At 49.8% G+C, this 20587-nt stretch overlaps 1 protein-coding gene across 6 annotated transcripts in view; it reads right to left on the reverse strand.

Annotated features, from left to right (window-relative positions):
• SYN3 (synapsin III) overlaps positions 1 to 20587 on the reverse strand; it is a 545178-nt gene that overhangs the window by 17146 nt on the left and 507445 nt on the right. For all 6 annotated transcript variants that reach the window (XM_009234294.4, XM_054543712.2, XM_054543715.2 and 3 more), the window contains 3 exons: positions 10943 to 11085; positions 7410 to 7484; positions 3153 to 3255 (listed from right to left, as the gene is read on the reverse strand). In XM_009234294.4, the coding sequence (XP_009232569.1) occupies positions 3153 to 3255; positions 7410 to 7484; positions 10943 to 11085 (321 nt within the window). The remainder of the gene's footprint in view (positions 1 to 3152; positions 3256 to 7409; positions 7485 to 10942; positions 11086 to 20587) is intronic.

A 20587-nucleotide genomic window follows, 5' to 3' on the forward strand; every position in this document is an offset into this window, starting at 1 on the left:
TGAGACTTGTAGGGATCTGTGAGTTTAAGCACCCACTTTGATTAGGAAACTGAAAAGCTAGCTTAAGAATGTGAATACTGGCTGGGCGCGGTGGCTCACGCCTGTAATCCCAGCACTTTGGGAGGCTGAGGCGGGCGGATCACGAGGTCAGGAGATTGAGACCATCCTGGCCAACACGGTGAAACCCCGTCTCTACTAAAAATACAAAAAAAATTAGCCGGGCGTGGTGGCAGGTGCCTGTAATCCCAGCTACTCGGGAGGCTGAGGCAGGAGAATTGTTTGAACCTGGGACTGTCGGAGGTTGCAGTGAGCCAAGTTGCTCTATTTGTAAGAAGAGCAGAAGGGGAAACTAGGATCCCTCAGGCTCCTCCCCATAGAAGCACTTTGAGAACAGCCCAGCTCCCTGTGGAACGCGTTTCCCTCCTGCCTGGGTTTTGCCAAGGCCCCGGAAAACAGGCCTTTCCTCTTCCCTCTTTCCCCTGGCCACGGAACGAGACCCCGTCTCAAAAAAAGAAAAAAAAAAAAAAAAAGAAAAAAAAAAGAATGTGAGTACTGCTTCTAGCAGGGTCTTGAGCTCTGCGCAGGTTGTACCTGGGACTGAGGCCTCCTGGATCCCAGCGCCCCAGCCAGGGACAGTCTCTCAGTCACCACTGGCTGAGCTCTGACTGTGGAGTCTGCCGCGAAGGTACACAGGCTTCCTGCACCCTGCCTGTCCTCTCTGCCCCTGCCCCTACCCACCCCATTTATTCTGGTCTCTGTTTCCTACATTCCCTGCAGTGGAAAACAACCACCGCAAGGAACCTGAGGTTCATTTTGGAATCCCCATGGTACACACAGCCAAAGGAAGTGGCCACCCTGGTCTCCCCAGGGAAACATTTTTCCAGTGAGCAATGTCATTCCCGGGACAAGGTCAGAGAGGACAAGTTCAAGGGTCTTTTCCCCTGAGTATTTCACCGTGAGCCTCTTCACAAAACATTTCACACACATTTTCAGTTCTCACCACAGAGGTGGCTGAAGAAACCAGTGTTTCTTCTTCTGCCTTTTTTTTCTTTCCCTTACTGGGGGAAAACACCTTTTATATTTCTGGTAACAAGCTTCCCATCTCCGCTGACCCCACTCCAAACTCAAAAGCAAAGGAAACAACTCTGCAATGTTTCTGCGCGGAAAAAAAATCTGAAAAGCTATCTTTCATTTTTCCTCTGGAACATTCTTGGGAGACGTTGTTTTCTTGTTTTTTGAAGTCCGAGCCCACTACTTTTACTTTTTTTTTTTTTTTTTTTTTAATGTGAAAGGTCTTTCATCCCCAACCCTCTGAATGGCTAAAGGCAGGAAGCCTGGGCCTACGAACACAGATTTTTTTTTTTCCCTAAGAGTGAAAGCTGAGACCCAGAGAGGTAGGGGCTCACAGGGGACAGAGAGACTGCTGGTGCAAGGGAGGAGCTGGCCTTTGGGGGACAGGGGAGTCCAGGAGCTCTAGGAGACCGGGCCCCTGCTCTTGTGTTTGCGGTTGTACTGTGTCCACCTGGCTTGGGGGCTGGCTCCCGGAGCAGCGGCTCAGTGAATAAACAAATGAGTGCTTGTGAGCCAAATCTGGGTTCATGTCTGGTGGTCCCCGTGAGGGGATGCAGAGGCAGGAGGACCTGGTGGGGTCTCAGGAGCTGCCGTGCTGGGGGTTCTTGCCCCACCTCTGGGCTGAAGCTCCCAGGAAGGCGAGGGACGGGCTTCTCCAGGGAGCAACTGTACAGGTCAAGGAGTCTCTTCCTAGCCCCTTCCATAGCTCTTCCAAGTAGGGGCTACTTGGGGAATTTCAGGTGTGGTGGGAGCCAGAGGGAAGGCGTTTCCGGGCCTTGAGAGGAGAGCTGTTCTCCAGAGTGGGACTGGGTCTGCTAATACAGATGCAGCTCTTCCTGCAGGAGCTTCCTGGTCTCTCTGGAGAGGAGAGAGGGGCTGTGTTCATCTTGGACTCCCTCCTCCTACCTCCGAGGCCTGGGCGTGAACACCCTCCTGGCATGACTGGGCTCCCACCCACTGAGTCACCTGGTCCTGCTCGGCCGCGGGCCCCTGGGGAGCGAGGCAGACATGAGGGACGGGAGGACCGGCTGGCTCCTGTGGTCACCCCAGCCATGTGCTTCCCATTAGCCGCCCACACCCCGGGGAGGGGACGGCCGCAGGGCTCTCCCTCACGTGTCCTGGCCTTGTGTCAGCACCGCCCATGGAAGGAGGGGGCTGGACGCGGCACTGGAGCTGTGAGTGTGGAGATGGGAAGTTACGGAGGACTCTGAGGCCAGAGGGGCCTTTTCAGGGGAAAGCAGTGGAGAGTCATGGGACGTGGGGTGGGGGGACAGGGAAGAGGAGTTGGGGAGGGGACGGGAGGGCTGTGGGACCGTGAGAGACACTGGGAAGACATGGAGGAGAGGTGGGGGGTAGTGGGATACGGGGAAACATAGAGAGGAAGCGGCGGGGATGGGAGGGCTATAGGATTGGGAGAGGCATGGGCTGCTGGAGGGTCTTGAGAGAGATTCCGGGACCCACAGCCCCTCTGTGAGCCCTCTCTTACCATTCTGTTTCCCTACATCTTTCCCTCTATTCATGCCCCTGTACCATTCCATCCCCCTTCCAAATCCTCAATGCTCTGCAACTGTTTCTCACCCTCTCCCCTGCCAGCCTGCACACCCCATGTCTATTATGTCCACGGCTGTATCCCCAGAGCCACACCCATGGTTAGCCCATGGGAGCCCCCTAAGGCCACGTTTGTTGGAATGAACAAATGATGGACTGTCTGCATGGTGAAAAGGAAGGGTGCCCATTTTACATGCTTGGACACTGGGGAAATGGAAGGGGCCCCATGGGACAGTATCTTGTTGACACTTGACCAGATGCCCTTTTCCTTCCCTTAGGCCTGTGGGTTGGGGATGTTGTTAAACCTCGGGCCCCGAGGTCTCCCGACTCAGTTCCAAGTCCCCAGACATGAAGTCTTCCGATGCCTCTGAGGGTGGGAAGGAGCCTCCAGAAGCAACTCACTGAGGCCTGGGTTGCGTGTGTCCTGGAGCCAGGACACAGCTGATGGTGCCAAAGACCATGCAGGGATTCCCTCCCCCTGGCACGCCTGCCAGGCTGGACCAGCCAGGAGGACGGCCTGCTTCATCCCTCACCTCGATGATGTAATCTCTGCCATCCTTGCTGTGGACGGCCTTGACGGCACAGATGTCCAGGCCGCCAAACATTTCCGAGCAGCTGTCCACCCACAGCCTGTACCTGCAGGGACAGATGGACAGACAGTGAAGTGGCCTGGGAAAGTGGGGAAGCGGGTGGAGGGAGAGAAGTGGATTCACATGGAAAAACAGGCAGGGAGGGACAGTGACACACACATCCAGACGGCGATGGAGAGAGACAGGGAAGCAGCGAGAGAGACAGAAAGACAGAGAGAGAGTTGGAGTCCAACACGCAGAGACAGAGAGGCAGGGACACACATGACAGAGAGACCCAGAGAAAGAACACGAGAGAGCTAGGAAGGAGGGGAGAGACGCAGGGTGAGGGAGAGAAGGAACCAGAGTTGGGAGAGGTCTCCCCCGACCCCAGGACTTGCTGGCTCTGCAGTAATGGGGAGCTTGCCCTGCCCCCATCCAGAGTCATCCTGGACACCCAGCCACCCCTGTGTCCCTTTTCCCTTGGGAAAGCTGCTCCAAGGGCTCCAGAAGTCCCTCCAGGCTGCCGTTCCAGTCCCAGCCCTGGCCGGACGAGAGGCTGTGGAGGACAAAGGGTGCATTTTTCCCGGGGTCTGGGGCGGGTGGGCTGGGGAGACTGGCAGGCTGCTTCTGCCTCACCCAGGGGGCCTGGCCCTCTAGACCTACTGCTTTTGTTCCCTTTCCAGCCACTTGATGTCTGCAAGGCCAGTTTGCTTTGCTGGGGACAGATCTCAGCGCTGGACTTTGACCCTGCAACAAGGGGGTGGTTGTATGTGAAGAAACTGTTCCAGCTTTGCACTTAGCTTCCCCTGTGGGCTGGATTTGGGAGTCACAGGGGACTCTGTGTCAATGTTCTTGCTTTTCACTCTCCAGGGTCACACGGGGCACGCCTACTCTCACATTGCTTTGCGTCTCTGAGCCATAAGTGCTGGGATGAGGAGGGACTGTGACTGGAATGCTCTTAGAATGGAGCCTCATCTCATCCACCAAAGCCTACTGAGGCCCAGAGAGGGAGGGTGGCTGGTCCAGCTCACACAGTAAGGCAGTAAGAACACCAGGATTCCCTCGATCTCCTTGACTCCCAGTCCAGTTTTCTCATTCAGATGTAGCACGGAGCATGTGAGATTATCAAATAAAAGGAAGGATGGAAACTCACATCCATGGAGCTCCTGCTATGTTCCAGGCATTCTGGGCCCGGGGGCTGACTCCTCATTCCCTCAAATCCCAGCACAAGTCTATGAGGAAGGTTTTAACCCATCTTACTGATGAAGGAACAGGCTCAGAGCGATGATTAAGTGACTGAGTGACTGTACCGCTTCCAAATCCAGATCCTGTCTGATTCCAGATTCCAAGCAAGCCACCCTTCCTCTCATTCTGAAGGTGCCCCAGCCCATCCATTCTCACTCAGCATGGGGGACCAGGGACCTACATTCTTGCTATTAATTCCTTAATAATTTTGGAGAAGCCTCTCCCTCTTATCATAAAATGGGAAAGCCTAGATCTGATTCTGGTTGTACATCAGAATCACCAGGAGAGTTAAATGCACAAACAGCCAGACTTCAGGCTCCACCCTATGTTAGAGTAATTTCTATAATTTTTTAAAGCTTTTCATGTGATTCTGATACGTGGCCACGTTTGGGGACAACCTTGGGTCCTTGGAGCTCGAAGAGTCCTCTGGGCTCTCTGATCAGGGTCCTCGTTTTTGGCCCCAGTGGCTGACTTGTGGGTGCCACACAGGGTGAGCTGTGCCCTGAGACACACTCATAAATCAGGTTTCTTCTCAATGGAACGTGGAAATTTGAGCTGAGGTCCAGAGGCAGCTGTTTCCAGAGGCTGTTTTGAAAGGATGAACCTTGGGGTCCCCTGCTGGCTACACCCCATAGGGCACAGGCATCCCAGGGTCTAGGAAGGGGCTGCAGGCGTACAGCAGCGTGAGAGTGCTTGGAGAATCGGGGGGGCCCTGCTCCCCTCCTGCCAGGTGGGACTAGCACTGACCAAGCGACATCATTGGTTTTGCCCAGGAGTCAGGCCACCTGGCAAGCAGGCGAGCCAGTGGAGGGCGGGGTCAGGCCCTGAGTATGAGTCCCTGTATGGATTTTGCTCCTGTGGGGATAGGACTGGGGATCTCTCCAGCCCAGACCCTGGAGTTCCGCCTGTGACTGGAAAAGGGAAAGTGGATTCCAGGCCTGGGCAGGCCCACTCCCATGGTAGGTTCCTCCAGGGATGGCCCATGCAGCCTGGGACTTGGCAGAGCCAGGGATAGGTGGCCTGCTGGGGACATCTGTGAGTGGCTCAGGAGGCACAGGGGAAGGCTGGGCTCACATTCTGGAAGGGCTATAGAGAGGACGGCCACGACTGTCCCGTGAATACCTGTTGGGGGAAGGAGGTGACTGCCTCAGCCACATGATTCAGTCGTGCCAGGTCATGAGCGCAGCCTCCAGGAGACTCATTAGCACAGGTGGGTTCCCAGGTTGAAGGTGGCAGCTGCCCCCTGGGGTTGATGGGAAGGGCAGGTGCTCCTCCCTGCCAGGGGCTGGTTCTGGATTAGGTGCAGCCCTCTCACATTCAGTCCTCACACCTGCACTCTGACTTGGGTATTACTGCTTTCATTTTGCAGTTGAAGAAGCTCAGAAATCATGAGCATGCCTAAGGTCATACTCAGTCTTTGTTACTGTAGGGGACGCTCCCACTCCGGTCTCCAGGGGTGCAGACCTGACATGGGCCTCCAATCACAGCGTTGCAGTGTCTTGGGCCATAGTGATTGGTTCAGGGATGGTCATGTGACCTAAGCCAGGCCAACCAGTACATATGGCTCAGTTCTAGGCTTTGGTTGAAATGATTGGGAAACAGAAGTTTTCCTTCTTTTGAGCCTGACACTGTGAGGATGAAAGCCTGGAGCCACTGTGTGCTACCATAAAATGAAAGAGCCTGCCTGGACCAAGCCAACACAGAAAGAAGCTGAACTTGGGTGGGCAGAGAAGGAGCCTTAAGGCCTTACCTGACACTGTATATCTGGAGTCGTCCACTGATGACTCATGTAAAGGGGGATTTACATGAGCCAGTAAATCCCCCTTTTTGTGCAAACCAATTTGATTTGTGTGGTAGCCCTTGCAAACGATACAGAGTTCTTAGAGGGAAGGATTGGATTTTTTCATCCTTTAGTGCTCAGCACAACATGGCCTGCAGTAGGTACTCAATAAGTGTTTACTGAACAGAGCTTTTTGAGCTCACAGCCCATGCTCTGTCCACTGCTATTGTGTGGCTGCTGGCAGAGGTCACAGGGCATTGCAGGCAAGAAGATATGTGTGTGGCAGGCCCTGAGACCAGCCGACTTGGCCCTTCGGCCCTTCCTCCTTTTTTTTTTTTGAAACAGAGTTTTGCTCTTTTTGCCCAGGCTTGAGTTCAATGGCGCGATCTCAGCTCACTGCAACCTCCACCTCCCGGGTTCAAGTGATTCTCCTGCCTCAGCCTCCCGAGTAGATGGGATTACAGGCGCCCACCACCATGCTTGGCTAATTTTGTATTTTTGGTAGAGATGGCGTTTCACCATGTTGGTCAGGCTGGTCTTGAACTCCTGACCTAAGGTGATCTGCCCGCCTCGGCCTCCCAAAATGCTGGGATTACAGGTGTGAGCCACCGCGCCCAGCCGGCCCTTCCTTAAGGGGGGCTGGCACACAGTGTCTAAAGGGAGAAAGACCGAAAAACCCTTCAGCCAGAGAGCATCCCTAAAACATGCATGATTCATGGGACGTCAGCCTCTCCCTATTCATATTGAGTTGGAAGGAAGCTTGAGAGAGAAGCGGACTCTCCAATATGCCTGGTCTCCTAATAATGCTTCCTTGCAGCTGTCAGAGCACAGGAGGGCTGGCCAGGGCTTCCCGACCTCTTCCTATAGCAGCTGGTCAGGGCTGGAAAGACCTCGGACTTGGAGTCATGACAGCTGGGTTCTACTCTCAGCTCTGTCATTAATTAGCTCTGTGATCCTAGACAAATCACTTCCCCTCTCTGAGTTTTCTTCTCGCATCTGTAAAATGGGGTTATTTTAATACCTGCCCTGTAGGTTGCTGTAGGCAGTGAAGATGATCATGTCTACAAAAGTGCTCTGTGGATGGTGAGGCACTGGACGGAGGGTGGAGTGGCCTTCTTTTCAGGGCCTTTTGTTGCATTCCCCCTTCAGCTCCCACCATGGCCAGTGCCTCTCCCTACACCTCCTTTGTCTCTTACCTGTCTGTCATGGCCACCTGCTCCAGCATGGCAGAGCCTGTGTTGGCCTTCCAGTTCCCAGAGATGGAGGTTCTCCTGTACCAGAACAAATAACACGTTGAGGGAATTAGGGACCCTCGTCACTGATCTGCTTTCCTTCTTTGCTTTGGCTGTCAGGAGGCTCTGATTCAAATAACTGGCTCACGTAATGGCATGTATTCTTACGTACACACCTTGTCTTCAACTATATTTTCCTATGTTTATTGCCCTTCATGCTGTTTGCCTTTTTTATTTGTTGGATCCTAGGTATTGTTTTCTAAGTCATCTTTGAAATTGAAAGATTAAATTAAAAAAATGCCTACATCATCTGACGAAATCCCCCAAACTTTGGCCTGTTTTTGAGGAGAATGAGGGCAGTGTGTGTAGCCCCTGGTGATTCTGGAATCTTTTCAGGGCCCCAAAATGTTAGAAAAGTGATCCTTAGAGAGAAGTGACTAGTTTTCTCTGGTGAAGATTAGGAAGGCCTTCTGGTCTCTGACTGTCTTGCCATCCTTCTCTGTTTCCCTGCCTTTTCTGCTCCAGTAACAACCAACCTCCCTTCCGGTGCTCCACTGCCCATGGCTCTTTCTCATGGCCTCTGCCGGCCTTCTTCCCTTTACTCCATACAGTCTTTGTCTCCATCTTTGCCTCCCTAAGTCCTGCTCATCCTTCAGGTTTCATCTGACATACGACTTCCTGACAGCCCACCTTCCACAGCAAAAATAGACTGCCCGGTACTACACCCTACACTAATGTTCAGTAATGCTCATCTCCCTTCTGATGACTGCATTAGTGTCCTCTCTTCTCTGATGGAGGGGAGTCCTGAGGGTAGGGGACATGTTTAACTTCATCCCCTGTATACCCAGTATCCAGTGGGACCTGGCAGGTAGTAGGTGCCCAGTAGGTACCTACTGGGTGAGGAACTGTGTACACTGGGGGAGAATCCAGACAAGCTATCTATCACTAATGATGCATCTGGCCTCGGCAAAGACTGAATGAGTTTAAGCACAGTGGTGGAGGTAAAGCTATTTGTCTTACGGTCAAGGGAAGGTATGTCTTTGAGATCAAAGGGTGAACTGGGGAGAGGAATTGACACAAAAATGTATCATTGTAAGAGAAAATTGAAGTAAAAATGCTGAGAATAGATGACCACCAAGAGCCATAAGGCACTGCACCGTAGTTGGCAAGGTTGTTTCCCATGGAGCTATAGGTGAAGAGTTCTGAGACTGGGCACATACACTGAGATGGAACCAAAAAAGTGGACAGATGGTGGATGGGGGAGCTGGATTTTTCTCTATTGGAGTGGGAAGTTATGGATTAGCAGTCAGGAAAGGCTAAAATGAACCAAGTGGTACCGGGTGAAAGTCAGGGACATCCATAGGACTCTGTTTAGCTTCATAGGGATGTCGATGGGAATATATAGAAAAAATTATGGATATATGTGTATATATGGGTAAGGATACACACATGTACTTCCTTACTGTGTCTGCTAGGACTTAGAAAGAATGACAGCCCAGTAGCGACAAGCACAAAGGCCCGAGTGCAGGGCAAGGAGTGGGCCAGAGAGGAGGTTGAATGGTCGGGGAAATTCTACACTGAAGTCTGACATGAACCCCCTCCTTTGGAGATGGGCCAGCCCAAGGTCCAGGAAACTCGGTAAGTAATGACAAAGTGGAGCTGTCAGGCCAGGGAGGCTCAGCAGAAAAAATGCTGCAATGAGGTAATCCTCAAGAAAAAAAAAACTGGGACAAGGTGTCGTCAATGTCAAGTGGAAGCTCAAACAATGAAGAGAGGAGGGAAATGATATCATGGCTGAAGGCAGGGGCCTCAGGAATGCACTGGAATGGGCCATAACTCAGAGGGGGCAGGGAGGAGGTGATTTTATCACCCCAAGGCCATCTGAGAGCAGTGGCAGGTCTGGCCTGCCTCACGGGAGGAAGAGGTTGATTGGTGGAATAGGGCAGAGTTACTCCTTGAGAATGAGCTCCATCCCTTTCCTGGGAATACTTCCTTCTAGGGCAACTGCCTGCACCCCCTCTAGTTTCACAAGCAATGACAGGGCACAGTAGTTGCAACAGAGACGATCTGGCCCGTCAAGCCTAAAATTACCACCTGGCCCTCTACAGAAAAAGTTTGCTGACCCTTGGTCTAGGCAATCCAGGTAGTGCTAAAGCAACCACAGGCAATCCATAAATGGGCGTGCATGGCTGTGATCAACAGAACTGTATTTAGAGACAGGTGGCAGCTGGATTCGGCCTGTGGTTGTGGTTTGCCAACCCTAGCTTAAAGCACAAGCAATCCACACAGAAGCCTGTGGATGGAGGGACTTTCTAGCTGTCCAAGGCTAACCCTTGCAGTCCTCAGATATGGAGCCCTGCACACAGTCAGTGCCCCATAAATGCTTGGCAACCAGGCAACGATTGGCCCTCTGGGGTCTCATCATTTCAAGTGGAACTAACAATAACATTCCAGAGTGAAAGACAGACAGGGCTTAGAGCAAAGACCTCTCCCGAGAACGAGACAGTCCTCCTATTCCAGAAGTCCCCGTTCATCCTTATAACCACAGCCCCATGTAATCCATGCTTTGTTGAACCATCTCTAGGGTGAAGGCGGGCTGCTTTTCTCTGTCTGGCATTCTTTCCTTTTCCTTTAGATTCAGCACCTCTATTTCCACTGGGCAATGGCCCTGCCCACACTGCATGCCTTCTTATAAAGTTTTCTGCTTTTCTCTAATCAATAAAATGCGATCAAAGTTGGACTAATCAGTACTTTTTCCACGGAATCACAATCTTGAGTTAAGCCTTGAAAATGACTAGGGCAGATTCATTTACCAGTGGGGATGCAATGAAAATTGTTTATTATTATCTCTGGCTGCCCACATTCCTGGGCTACTCTGTATCCGAATGTTTCTGAACTTGATAATTGAGTTGGGAGATTTTTTTTGTTTGCTTTTTTAAAGTTTCTGATAACCCATGGTTTTCTAGTAAATTCCCTTTAAAAACCCATTAAGTTAATGAGATGTGGTTTCTGTTGCTTGCAGGCAGAGAAATCTGGTGTAACCTCCTAATTGGTCTTATTGGCTTTAGAGAAACCGTTTTGCAACTCACAGCCTCATGGTCACCTTTATATAAATACAGATCAGATCCTTTTCTCAGAAGAGAGAGAAAAAAAAAAAATCCAAAACCCTCAGCAAGGTATTCAAAGCCCCCCTTGATTTGTCCCCAAATTTCTCTCTCAAAGACAAATATCCTGTGTGTATGTGCAGTTCCCTAGACATGCCAAGCACCTTTCTTGCTCTGGAGGAAACAGCCCTTGCTTGGGTAGACAGATCTCTGCCCAGGGATAAGCAGTGACTGGACATCAGCCCCTCAGCTGCACTGGCCAGAGGAGAAGGGCAGTAAGGAGATAGGATGGAAGATAATGATGCACCCTTGGGTGCAGGAGACAGCAGCTGGACATGCACCTCTGGGCTCCCTTCCTCCCACGCTCCCCCAGCCCCTGCCCCAGAGACTCACATGTAAGCCTTGTAGTTGGATCCAATTTTCTGGACGCGGATGTCATACTTGGAGTCGATGAAGGCCTCGGTGGTGGCGTAGGTTTTGGCCATGGCGACCACGCTGGTGATGTCCTGGAAGTCAAGCTGGTTTTCCACTTTGATCTGTGTGGGAGGATGAGGGGGATGAGTGCCACCCACCCTGCGTTCACTGAGCCCACCCCGTGCCAGGAACAAGTGCTCTGTCTATAGACACGAATTCCCTTCAGAAGGTCACCTGCTGGCAGGGGTGACAGACACGGGAAGCAAATCATTCCACCACACACCGCGCGAGCTGCAGAGAGGAAGGCAGAGATTCCGCTTGGGTGGTCGAGAAAGCTTTACAGAGGAGGTGAGTTCTGAACTGGGTTTGGAAGGATGAACACGTTTCAGATGGATGAGGTAGTGGGGCCATCCTCCAGAGATGCGCGAGGAGCCCACAGTGGAGGAAAGGGCAGGTGGCACAGACTCGCTGATGGGGGATGCGGCACAGGCCATCGGGAACAGACTGTGGAGGGCCACAGTCTCTGGGAAGGAGCTAGGATTTTTAGCCTGAATTTTCGGCAAAGCCACTGAAAGAGGGAGTGGAGTTTAAACAAGGAAATGGTGTAGTTTGCGTTTTAGCAAAATCACTGAAGCAGTTGTGTAGAGGATCGAATGGAGGGGTGTGATATGAGACACAGAGGGGACAGTTAGGAAGAAGAGAGCGTGCATGTGTGCGTGGTGTATATGTGTAGGGAGCGTGCATGCTGGTGAGTGTTGTGGAGTTTGTGGGAGATGTCTGTGTGTGGTGTGTTTGCATGTGTTTGCTGTATGCTATGTGTGGTATGTTCCTTGTGTGTTCATGTGTGTGTGTAGTGTGTGATATATGTGTGTGTTGTGAGTTTGCTGTGTGTGCTGTGAGTTGTACATGTCGTGTGTAGTATGTGGTGCTTCTGTGTGTGTGTAGTGTGTGATATGTGTGTGGTGTGTTTGCTGTGTGTGGTGTGTGTTGTACATGTGGTATATAGTATGCGGTGCTTCTGTTTGTGTGTGTGTGTGTGTGCACGCAGGCACACACTGGAGAGGCCAGCTTTGCTAGGCCAGAGGCTGGGAGAGAAACTCACACTGTTGACTAGACTGAGCCAGGAACACAGAGGTGTCCTGGGCTTGGGGAGAGGTCCCAGGAGAGGTTCCAAGGCCAAGCACAGAGGACGAGGCCAAGGCTCCGAGATAGTGATCTTAAGACAGAACAGAGGCTGACTCCCAGCGGCTGTGGACAGCTGGGCCAGCTGCTCCCTCCCACGGGCCATGGGAGCCCTGCTTGTCCAGAAGCAGCTGCCCCCTTCCCTGTCACCCTCACCCCGACAGCAGAGGAGTTCTGATGCTGGGTCAGAGACGGGCAGAGCCCTGTGGAGTGGCCGGGCACTGGGCGGTCTGCGTGGGGTTGGTCTCGGCCACACCCCATCTCACGTCCTTCCGATCTCCCTCTCAGCCCTTTTCTGCCTGCCCTTTGAGGCTCAGCGCTGTCTTGGTGACTCCGTCCCTCCCACGAGAATGCCCACTCACATTTGCACTAGCTGTGATGCTTATGCAGAGTCTTTACAGCTCTCCGTGGGGCCCAAACAGGATTGTGAGCAGGCAGGCAGGCTGGACACTGTCGTGGTCACTTAACAGATAAGGAAACTGAGATTTCTTGACCTGCTCAAGGTTTATAAAGCAGCTGAGCCCAGAGCTAGGCGTGAAACTCTGGACTCCGAAGGCACAGCTTTTCCTTGAACCATCTCAGGGGTCTGTATGTAGGTGCCTGCCTGTTCTACCATAACGGACATAAACAGCAACAGCAGAGAGGCTGGACAAGCCATCTCTCTTCTTGGCTCTCTGAGTGATGACTCCAAGTCTCAATTTGCAGAGAAAATAAAGGTGACCAGGCAAGAGTTCCCTATTTTCCAGCCCTTTTCAAACTCAGCTACCCCATTTCTTCCTCCCAGCTGCAGTGGCAGTGGTGTGCCTCCTTCCTTTGTTCTGGGTCTTCTAAGCTCTTGGTTTTAGCTGGGTACCTGGCCTCCTCAGCCAGAGATTACTTTGCTCCAGTCTGTCGTGCAGGTAGATGTGCCTGAGTCTCCAAGCTCTGGCCAGTGAAACCTGGGTAGCCGTGATATTAGCAACCTCTGGGTGGTGCCTTGAAGATGAAGATAATCTTCCTCATCCTTTTTCCTTCTTTGCTCTGGCCGGGAATGTGAACATGATGGTACGAGCAGCAGCCGCCATCTTGGGCCATGAGATGGAAGCTGCACGTTGAGGATGGCTGAGTAGAAAGATGGAAGGACCTGGGTCACTAGCACTGTGAAGCTCCCTTTCTGAGACAGGGTCTCAATATGTTACGCAAGCTGAGTGCTGTGGCACGATCATGGCTCACTGCAGCCTTGACTTCCCGAGCTCAAGCAATTCTCCTGCCTCAGCCTGCCGAGTAGCCAGGACTACAGGTGTGCACCACCACGCCTGGCTAATTTTTGATTATTTGTAGAGACAGGGCCTCACTATGTTGACCAGGCTGTTCTCAAACTCCTGAGTTCAAGCGATCTTTCTGCCTCGGCCTTCCAAAGTGCTGGGATTACACACTTGAGCCACTGCGCCTGGGCCTTATTATGTGGGTCTTTGTTAAAGCAGCCAAATGACATTTCTGCTCATTATTTTTACTCTCTTGCTTTTCATTGATTCTTTATTCTTTGGATTAACGTGATCAAGGATCCACCATTCTCCTCAACATGTTCCTGCTTTTCAGAACCTCAGTTACGCACCACTGTCTATCTCTACATCTTCATTCCCCACTTCCCCTCAACCCACTTTCTTTAGGTTTCACTCCCTACCATTCCCCTGAGACTGATTTGGCCAAGGTCCCGTTTGGTCCCCTCTTTGGCAAATCCCATAGAATACCTCTGGTCCTTGCCCCCCGTTGACCCTCTGTAGCACCTAAAATTGGTGAACTTTGGGAAATATGATTTCCATACCACTGTTTTCCCAGTTCTCACCCTTTCTTTCTGGCAACTTCTTCACAGTCTATGTTGCCACCTCTTCCTCCAATGCCCCTTTGATGGTCCTGGGGTTTCATCTCAGCTAGTATTCAGGGTCAGCTGGAGAGAATCGGAATTGCCAAAATGCAAGAATCGGGCGAGCATTTGCAGGGATGGCTTGTTTAATTCACATTTCTGTCCTTGGTGGCCTTGGGAAGAACCAGAACTCCTTTGGCACCTTGGTTTCCTAGACAGCCCTGAGCACAGAGTGGGCTACCTCGGAGGTGTCTAGCTGTCCACAGCATCATTTTCCTGCTTTACAGTCATGATACACCCTGATATGGGGGGCATGTGTCCGTCTAGGGTACACTTTACACTATCTCCTCTCCCTGGCATCTTCATACCGCTGTGTGGCCACATTTTGGCCAAGAAGATGTGAGCAGAAGAGGTGTATGAACTTCCAGGCTGTGCCGTTAAAGGGCAGGGGAGGGCTTTGTACTCCTCGCTTCTCTCCCCTTGCTGGCTGGAGTGTGGACCATCTTTGACAGTGTAGCTGAGGGCAACACAGCAGGGATGGATGATCAATAAGATGGATGATCAATAAGATGGTGATGAAACCATGGTAGTTCCACGCCAGCCCTGGGCTGCTTTTGTGCAGAGCAGAGAAAGAAAGTCCTAGTTTGTTTACACCATTGTAAGTCTTTCTTATAGCAGCTGAAATTTATCCCAATTATTATACAAGCCCTAAGTAAATTTTTGTGGAATACATCATGCATTCTTTCACAGAGTAGACAAAGAGAGCAAAGGGAGAAAGCACAGACATAGTGGTTTAATTCAGGAGTGGGCAGCCGCCCTCTGGCAACCCTTCTCTTCTGTCTTCGTTTGAGTGGTTGTGCACTGGGGTCCCATTCTGTTCTCTCCAACAGTGAGCATGGAACCCAGGTCTCTCTCTCTCTTTCTCTTTTTTTTTTTTGAGACAGAGTCTCACTTACTCTGTTGCCCAGGCTGGAGTGCAATGGTGCAATCTTGGCTCACTACAACCTCTGCCTCCTGGGTTCAAGTGATTCTCTTGCTTCAGCCTCTCAAGTAGCTGGGACTACAGGTATATGCCACCATGCCTGGCTAATTTTTGTATTTTTAGTAGAGACGGGGTTTCACCATATTGGCCAGGCTGGTCTTGAACTCCTGACCTCAAGTGATCCACCCACCTCAGCCTCCTAAAGTGTTGGGATTACAGGTGTGAGCCCAGGTCTCTTATACATAGGCATTTCAAAGCTTCAGGAGAGGCCTTGGCCAAATGTTCCTTTTTATTTTATTTTCTATTTATATTTATTTATTTTTTTAAAGAGACGGGGTCTCACTCTGTCACCCAGGCTAGAGTGCAGTTGTGCAATCATGACTCACTGCAGCCTTGAACTTCTGGGCTCAAGCATTCCTCCCACCTCAGCCACTTGAGTAGTTGGGACTACAGGCGTCACCACATCCAGCTGATTTTATGCTTTTTCGGTACAGAAGGTCTCCCACATTGTATGACACCTGGGCAATAAAAAACCGATTCTACCCCTGGAACCACCATTTCTGTCTCCCCGTTAGACTGTGAGCTTCTTGAGGACAGACGAGTGTTGTCTCCAGCTGTTGCACTGGTGCCAGGCACATTGCACGTGCTCTGCACGAGTTTGCTGGATTGACTTTAAGAAGGTTGGATCAAGACCTGCTTATAATTTAGGAGGGGGGCAAGAAACTAGAAGGAAAAACAAGAGAGTTCCAAAAAACGGCAAAGAAACTGTGTTTCAAGGAAACTTGTCTTTTATAAGGTGGATATTTCCATGCATTCTTGGGTAGGTGCTACGCTCTCTGAGGGTTACTGCCTCCCTCACAAGTTCTTGAGAACCGGAAGAATTCCAGGATTCTGGCGAAGGGGGCAGGTGGTCTGGAGCCTCGGTGGGTGGGTGCTGGAGGGGACTCTGGGATGGTCCTCAGGCCAGAGAGGGTAGTTGGGGTGAGAGAGCACTGGGGACACAGCCCTGAGGATGGTGAAATGGCTGCTAGCCTGGGCAGGGAGTCTTGGCACTCCGCTTTATTTACTGGCTGGAAATCCCTCCAAGGGTTCACAAAGACAAACTGAAAACAGGAAGCCCTCAATGAGCTGTGATTCAAGATTACCCATTTGCTGCCCTAGGGGCTATGATGGGGCCACTGTGAACTCTCCAAAACAGACCCACCCACACCCTCGCCTCCCTCGCCCCTCTTCTCCCTTCTCTTATCTCCTCTCTCCTCTCTCTCCTTTCTCTTGCATCCTTGCCTTCTCACTCTCTCCTCTCTCTCCTTTCTCTTGCATCCTTGCCTTCTCACTCTCTCCTCCCTCCCCTTTCTCCCCTTTCCTCTCTCTCACACTCCTTGCCTGCTCTCTTACTCTGTTTTTTTTTGGTGTTGTTGTTGTTGAGACAGAGTCTCGCTCTGTCGCCTAAGCTGGAGCGCAGTGGCACAATCAGGGCTCACTGTAACCTCTGCCTCCCACGTTCAAGCAATCCTCCACCTTAGCCTCTTGAGTGGCTGGGACTACCGGCGCATGACATCACAGCCTGGCTATTTTTTCTTTTTCGTATTTTTTGTAGAAATGAAATTTCCCCATGTTGCCCAGGCTGGTCTCGAACTCCTAGGTTCAGGAGATCCTCCCACCTTGGCCTCCCAAAGTGCCGGGATTATAGGCATGAGCCACCATGCCCGGCCACTCTTCCTCTTGCTTTTAATGTCATCTGTTTCCCTCTTGCACCTCTTTCCTCCTTGATTTTTCCTTGTTGCTTACTTCTTCTCTTATCTTTCTCCAGCCTCTCCCTTCCACCTCCTTCTCTGTCTCCTTCAGTTTTCCTGACCTCTTTTCAATGTTGCCATTCTTCTTCTGCTTCTCATTTCTTCTTCATTCCTTTCTCTCTGTCTTTCCTGCTTCCTTCCCCTCATGGTCCCCCCATTCAGGTTCTCACACTCTTCTCCTCTCCTGCTTTCTGAATTGCTTTACCCTCTTGTGTGCTTGTGTGCACACATGTGTGTATGTGTGCATGCATGCATGCATGCATGTATGCTCTGTCCTGAGGCTGAGCAAGGAGGGAGAGTGGAAACAGAGGCAGAGAAAGTGGACAGAGGAGTCAGGATGCAATTCCAAATCTTCTGAATGGGTTTTGGCTCAGAGGTCTCCTGTTCCAAATTTCAAAGTCCAACCTGGGAGGGGAAAGTCATCTACATACTTAGTAGACTGTCTGCTATTTGCTTGACTATCTCCAATAGCAGGGAGCTTACTATCAGGCAGGGCAGCTCAATCCCTTTTAGGAAACCTCTAACCTGTTCTGGTGTATATCACACCAGGAATGAATGAATGGCCCTCGTTATCCTATGGAGTAAGTCTTAGCCCTCTGCCTTGTGTCTGCACTTCATCCATTTGAAGAGAGCCACTCAGGTGTGCACAAGTCATTCTTTCCTTAACCCGTTCCTAATATGAGCTGCTTCCAGGCCCTTCACCATCATGAAATGCCCATATCTGACAACCTCTTAAACTACATAATACCCAGAATTACACAACAGACCCCAGGTGTGGTTTCACCAGCAGAGATCAGATAAGACTGTCCCCTCCCTCTATCCAGAATCCACCTGGCATATTCCTGCCTCAGGGCCTTTGCACTTGCTGTTCCAAGCCTGCACGGGGTTTCACCATGTTGGCCAGGATGGTCTTGAACTCCTGAGTTCAAGCCGTCTGCCCACCTTGGCCTGGCAAAGTGCTGGGATTACAGGCTGAGCCACGGTGCCTGGCCTCAGGTTATTTTATTTTATTTTTTATTATTATTTTTTTGAGACAGAATTTTGCTCTGTCGCCAGGCTGGAGTGCAGTGGCACGAACTCAGCTCATTGCAACCTCTGCCTCCTGGGTTCAAGCGATTCTCCTGCCTCAGCCTCCTGAGTAGCTAGGACTACAGGCGCCTGCCACCATGCCCGGCTAATTTTTTGTATTTTTAATACAGACGGGGTTTCACCATGTTAGCCAGGATGGTCTCAATCTCCTGACCTTGTGATCCGCCCGCCTCGGCCTCCCAAAGTGCTGGGATTACAGGTGTGAGCCACCGTGCCTGGCCTAAAATATTTATATTTTTACGCCACCTGTTCTAGAAAGAATTTATGGCAAATTTCGAAGATATATAACATACAACATGAGACGTAATTAAAAGCCGGGTGATAGCAATTCCACTATTAAAAATCCATCCTAAAGATAAAATGGAAGACACATGAAATGGTATGCACGCAAGGCTGTTTACTGCAGCACAACGTGTAAAAGAAAGTTTTCTGTCAACAACTGGGCCATGTTCTATACTCTCAGAGGGTTATAGCTCCACCTTAAGCCTTGAGGACAGGATGAAGTTAGATGAGACCCTGAAGACAGGGGTGGGCGGCCTAGAGCTGTGGATGGAGCTGGAGGGATGTTGGGATGGTCCTCTGGCCAGAGGAGGCATTTGGGATAAGAAGACACGTAGGGCGGACTGCCACCGGGATGGTGCATTTACTGCTGACCCACATGTTCCTCAGCAGGGGACAGCTGCATCCATGGTGCTCCATGCACACAACTGAATGCTTTGCAGTCAGGAGAAGGCAATGAGGAGGATCTACATACTGCTATGGAGTGAAAAAAATAGGGTGCAGAATAATGAGGATAACATGCAATCTTTTTTTTTTTTTTTTTTTGAGACAGAGTCTCCCTCTGTCACCCAGGCTGGAATGCAGTGGCATGATCACGGCTTACTGTAGCTTCAACCTCCTGGGCTCAAGCAATCCTCCTGCCGCAGCCTCCCCAGTAGCTGAGACTACAGGCATGTGCCACCACATCTGGCTAATTTTTTATTTTTTGTAGAGAGAGGATCTCACCATGTTGCCCAGGCTGGTCTCAAATTGCTGGGCTCAAGCAATTCTCCGGTCTTGGCCTCCCAAAGTGCTGGGATTACAGGCATGAGCCACCATGCCCAGCCAACATGCAAACTTTTATCAAGAATTTTTTTGTGGACAATGCACATATTTGATTAAAAAATACAGGCTGGGTGTGCAGGCTCACGCCTGCAATCCCAGCATTTTGAGAGGCCAAAGTGGGTGGATCACTTGAAGGCAGGAGTTTGAGACCAGCCTGGCCAGCATAATGAAACTCAGTCTCTACTAAAAATACAAAAATTAGCCGGGCATGGTTGTGTGCACCTGTACTTGGAAGGATGAGGGAAGAGAATTGCTTGAACCTAGGAGGCGGAGGTTGCAGTGAGCTGAGACTGCACCACTGTACTCCAGCCTGGGCAACAGAGCGAGACTCTGTCTCAAAAAAAAAAAAAAAAAAAAAAAAAAAAAAAGCAATGAAGGAATGAACCAAAACCAAATGAGAATGTTACCTATAGAGGGAAGGGAAGTGGGAGGTGACAGGGATGGAAGCTAGTCCTCACTGTATATATCTTGTTTTTATAATTTTGGCTTTGGAAGCAAGCAAAAATGGTTATTAACTATAAAACAAAATAAATCAACTGGAGAAAGAATTTCCTGAAAATAGAAAACAAAATAAAGTTAGTCTAACAATATATCAAGCTAGTGGCTTAAACTTACAGAGAAGAATTATTTCAAGTGACTTTGTAACAGAAAGCTGAGCACGTGGATCTCTGTGCTATTCCATTTCTTAGATGAATAAATTCTTACTATTACTTATAACCCACAGTATTATAATATACTTATTTGACTGTCCTTCACACTAGAATTTATTTCTTAACAGCCTGATCAGTAATTGGTACATGGTAGGTGTTCTATAATTTGTTTAACCACATTAAAAAAAAAAAAAAAGCTCAACACAACAGTAACTATATGTCCCCAGCAGAAAATATCCAAAAGATTTTAAAAAACTGCTAAGAAATATAAAATTTTATTCAACTTGTTAGTAATAATAATGGTATTGCTATTTTAAAGCCATTATAATAGTAATAATGCTATTAGGACCCAAGATTTTTAAATGTAAGAGAAAAGAGATATAATTTTAAAATAAAATAAATAAGTGTTGTAATCTAAGATTTGAATTCAAAATATCAGGATGAATTTATGATGTATTTTTCTCTTAAAAACATATATACATTTTTTCCTGTGTCTGCCAAAAAGGCCTAGAAAGAATGGCAAAAAAAATAAGAATAAACATATTTAGTACCCAGATTGTGGTCTCTAAAAACCATTATGTTATTGAAAGGCTTCCATGGCTCCTTGGGGAAATGACTGATTCCAGGTTTGGGCAGAAAATGTACAAGATGAGTTCAAAACATCTTATCATGCTAGTAAAACGAAAGCTACCATGTCAAGAAGACACATAAATCAACTCAAAAGGGCTCCCATTAGCCAAAGATGGGATAACTTGAGTATCAGAAAGAATAGTGACTTCAACAGATTGAAATATATCAAATTGTTAATAACCAATGACAAAAAGGTTATTGGTCACGTTTGGAGGATGCTAAGACACTATCTCATTATTCTGAAAAAAATGGCTAAACAATGTGACGGAGAAATGTTGTCTTTGATGATTTCTAGCTACTAAATGCAAAAGCAAGAGAATTAGAAGATCATCCTTCTGCAGCCCCTAATGC

The sequence above is a fragment of the Pongo abelii genome, chromosome 23 (assembly GCF_028885655.2).
Source record: "Pongo abelii isolate AG06213 chromosome 23, NHGRI_mPonAbe1-v2.0_pri, whole genome shotgun sequence".
In the NCBI taxonomy this organism is placed as follows: Eukaryota; Metazoa; Chordata; class Mammalia; order Primates; family Hominidae; genus Pongo; species Pongo abelii.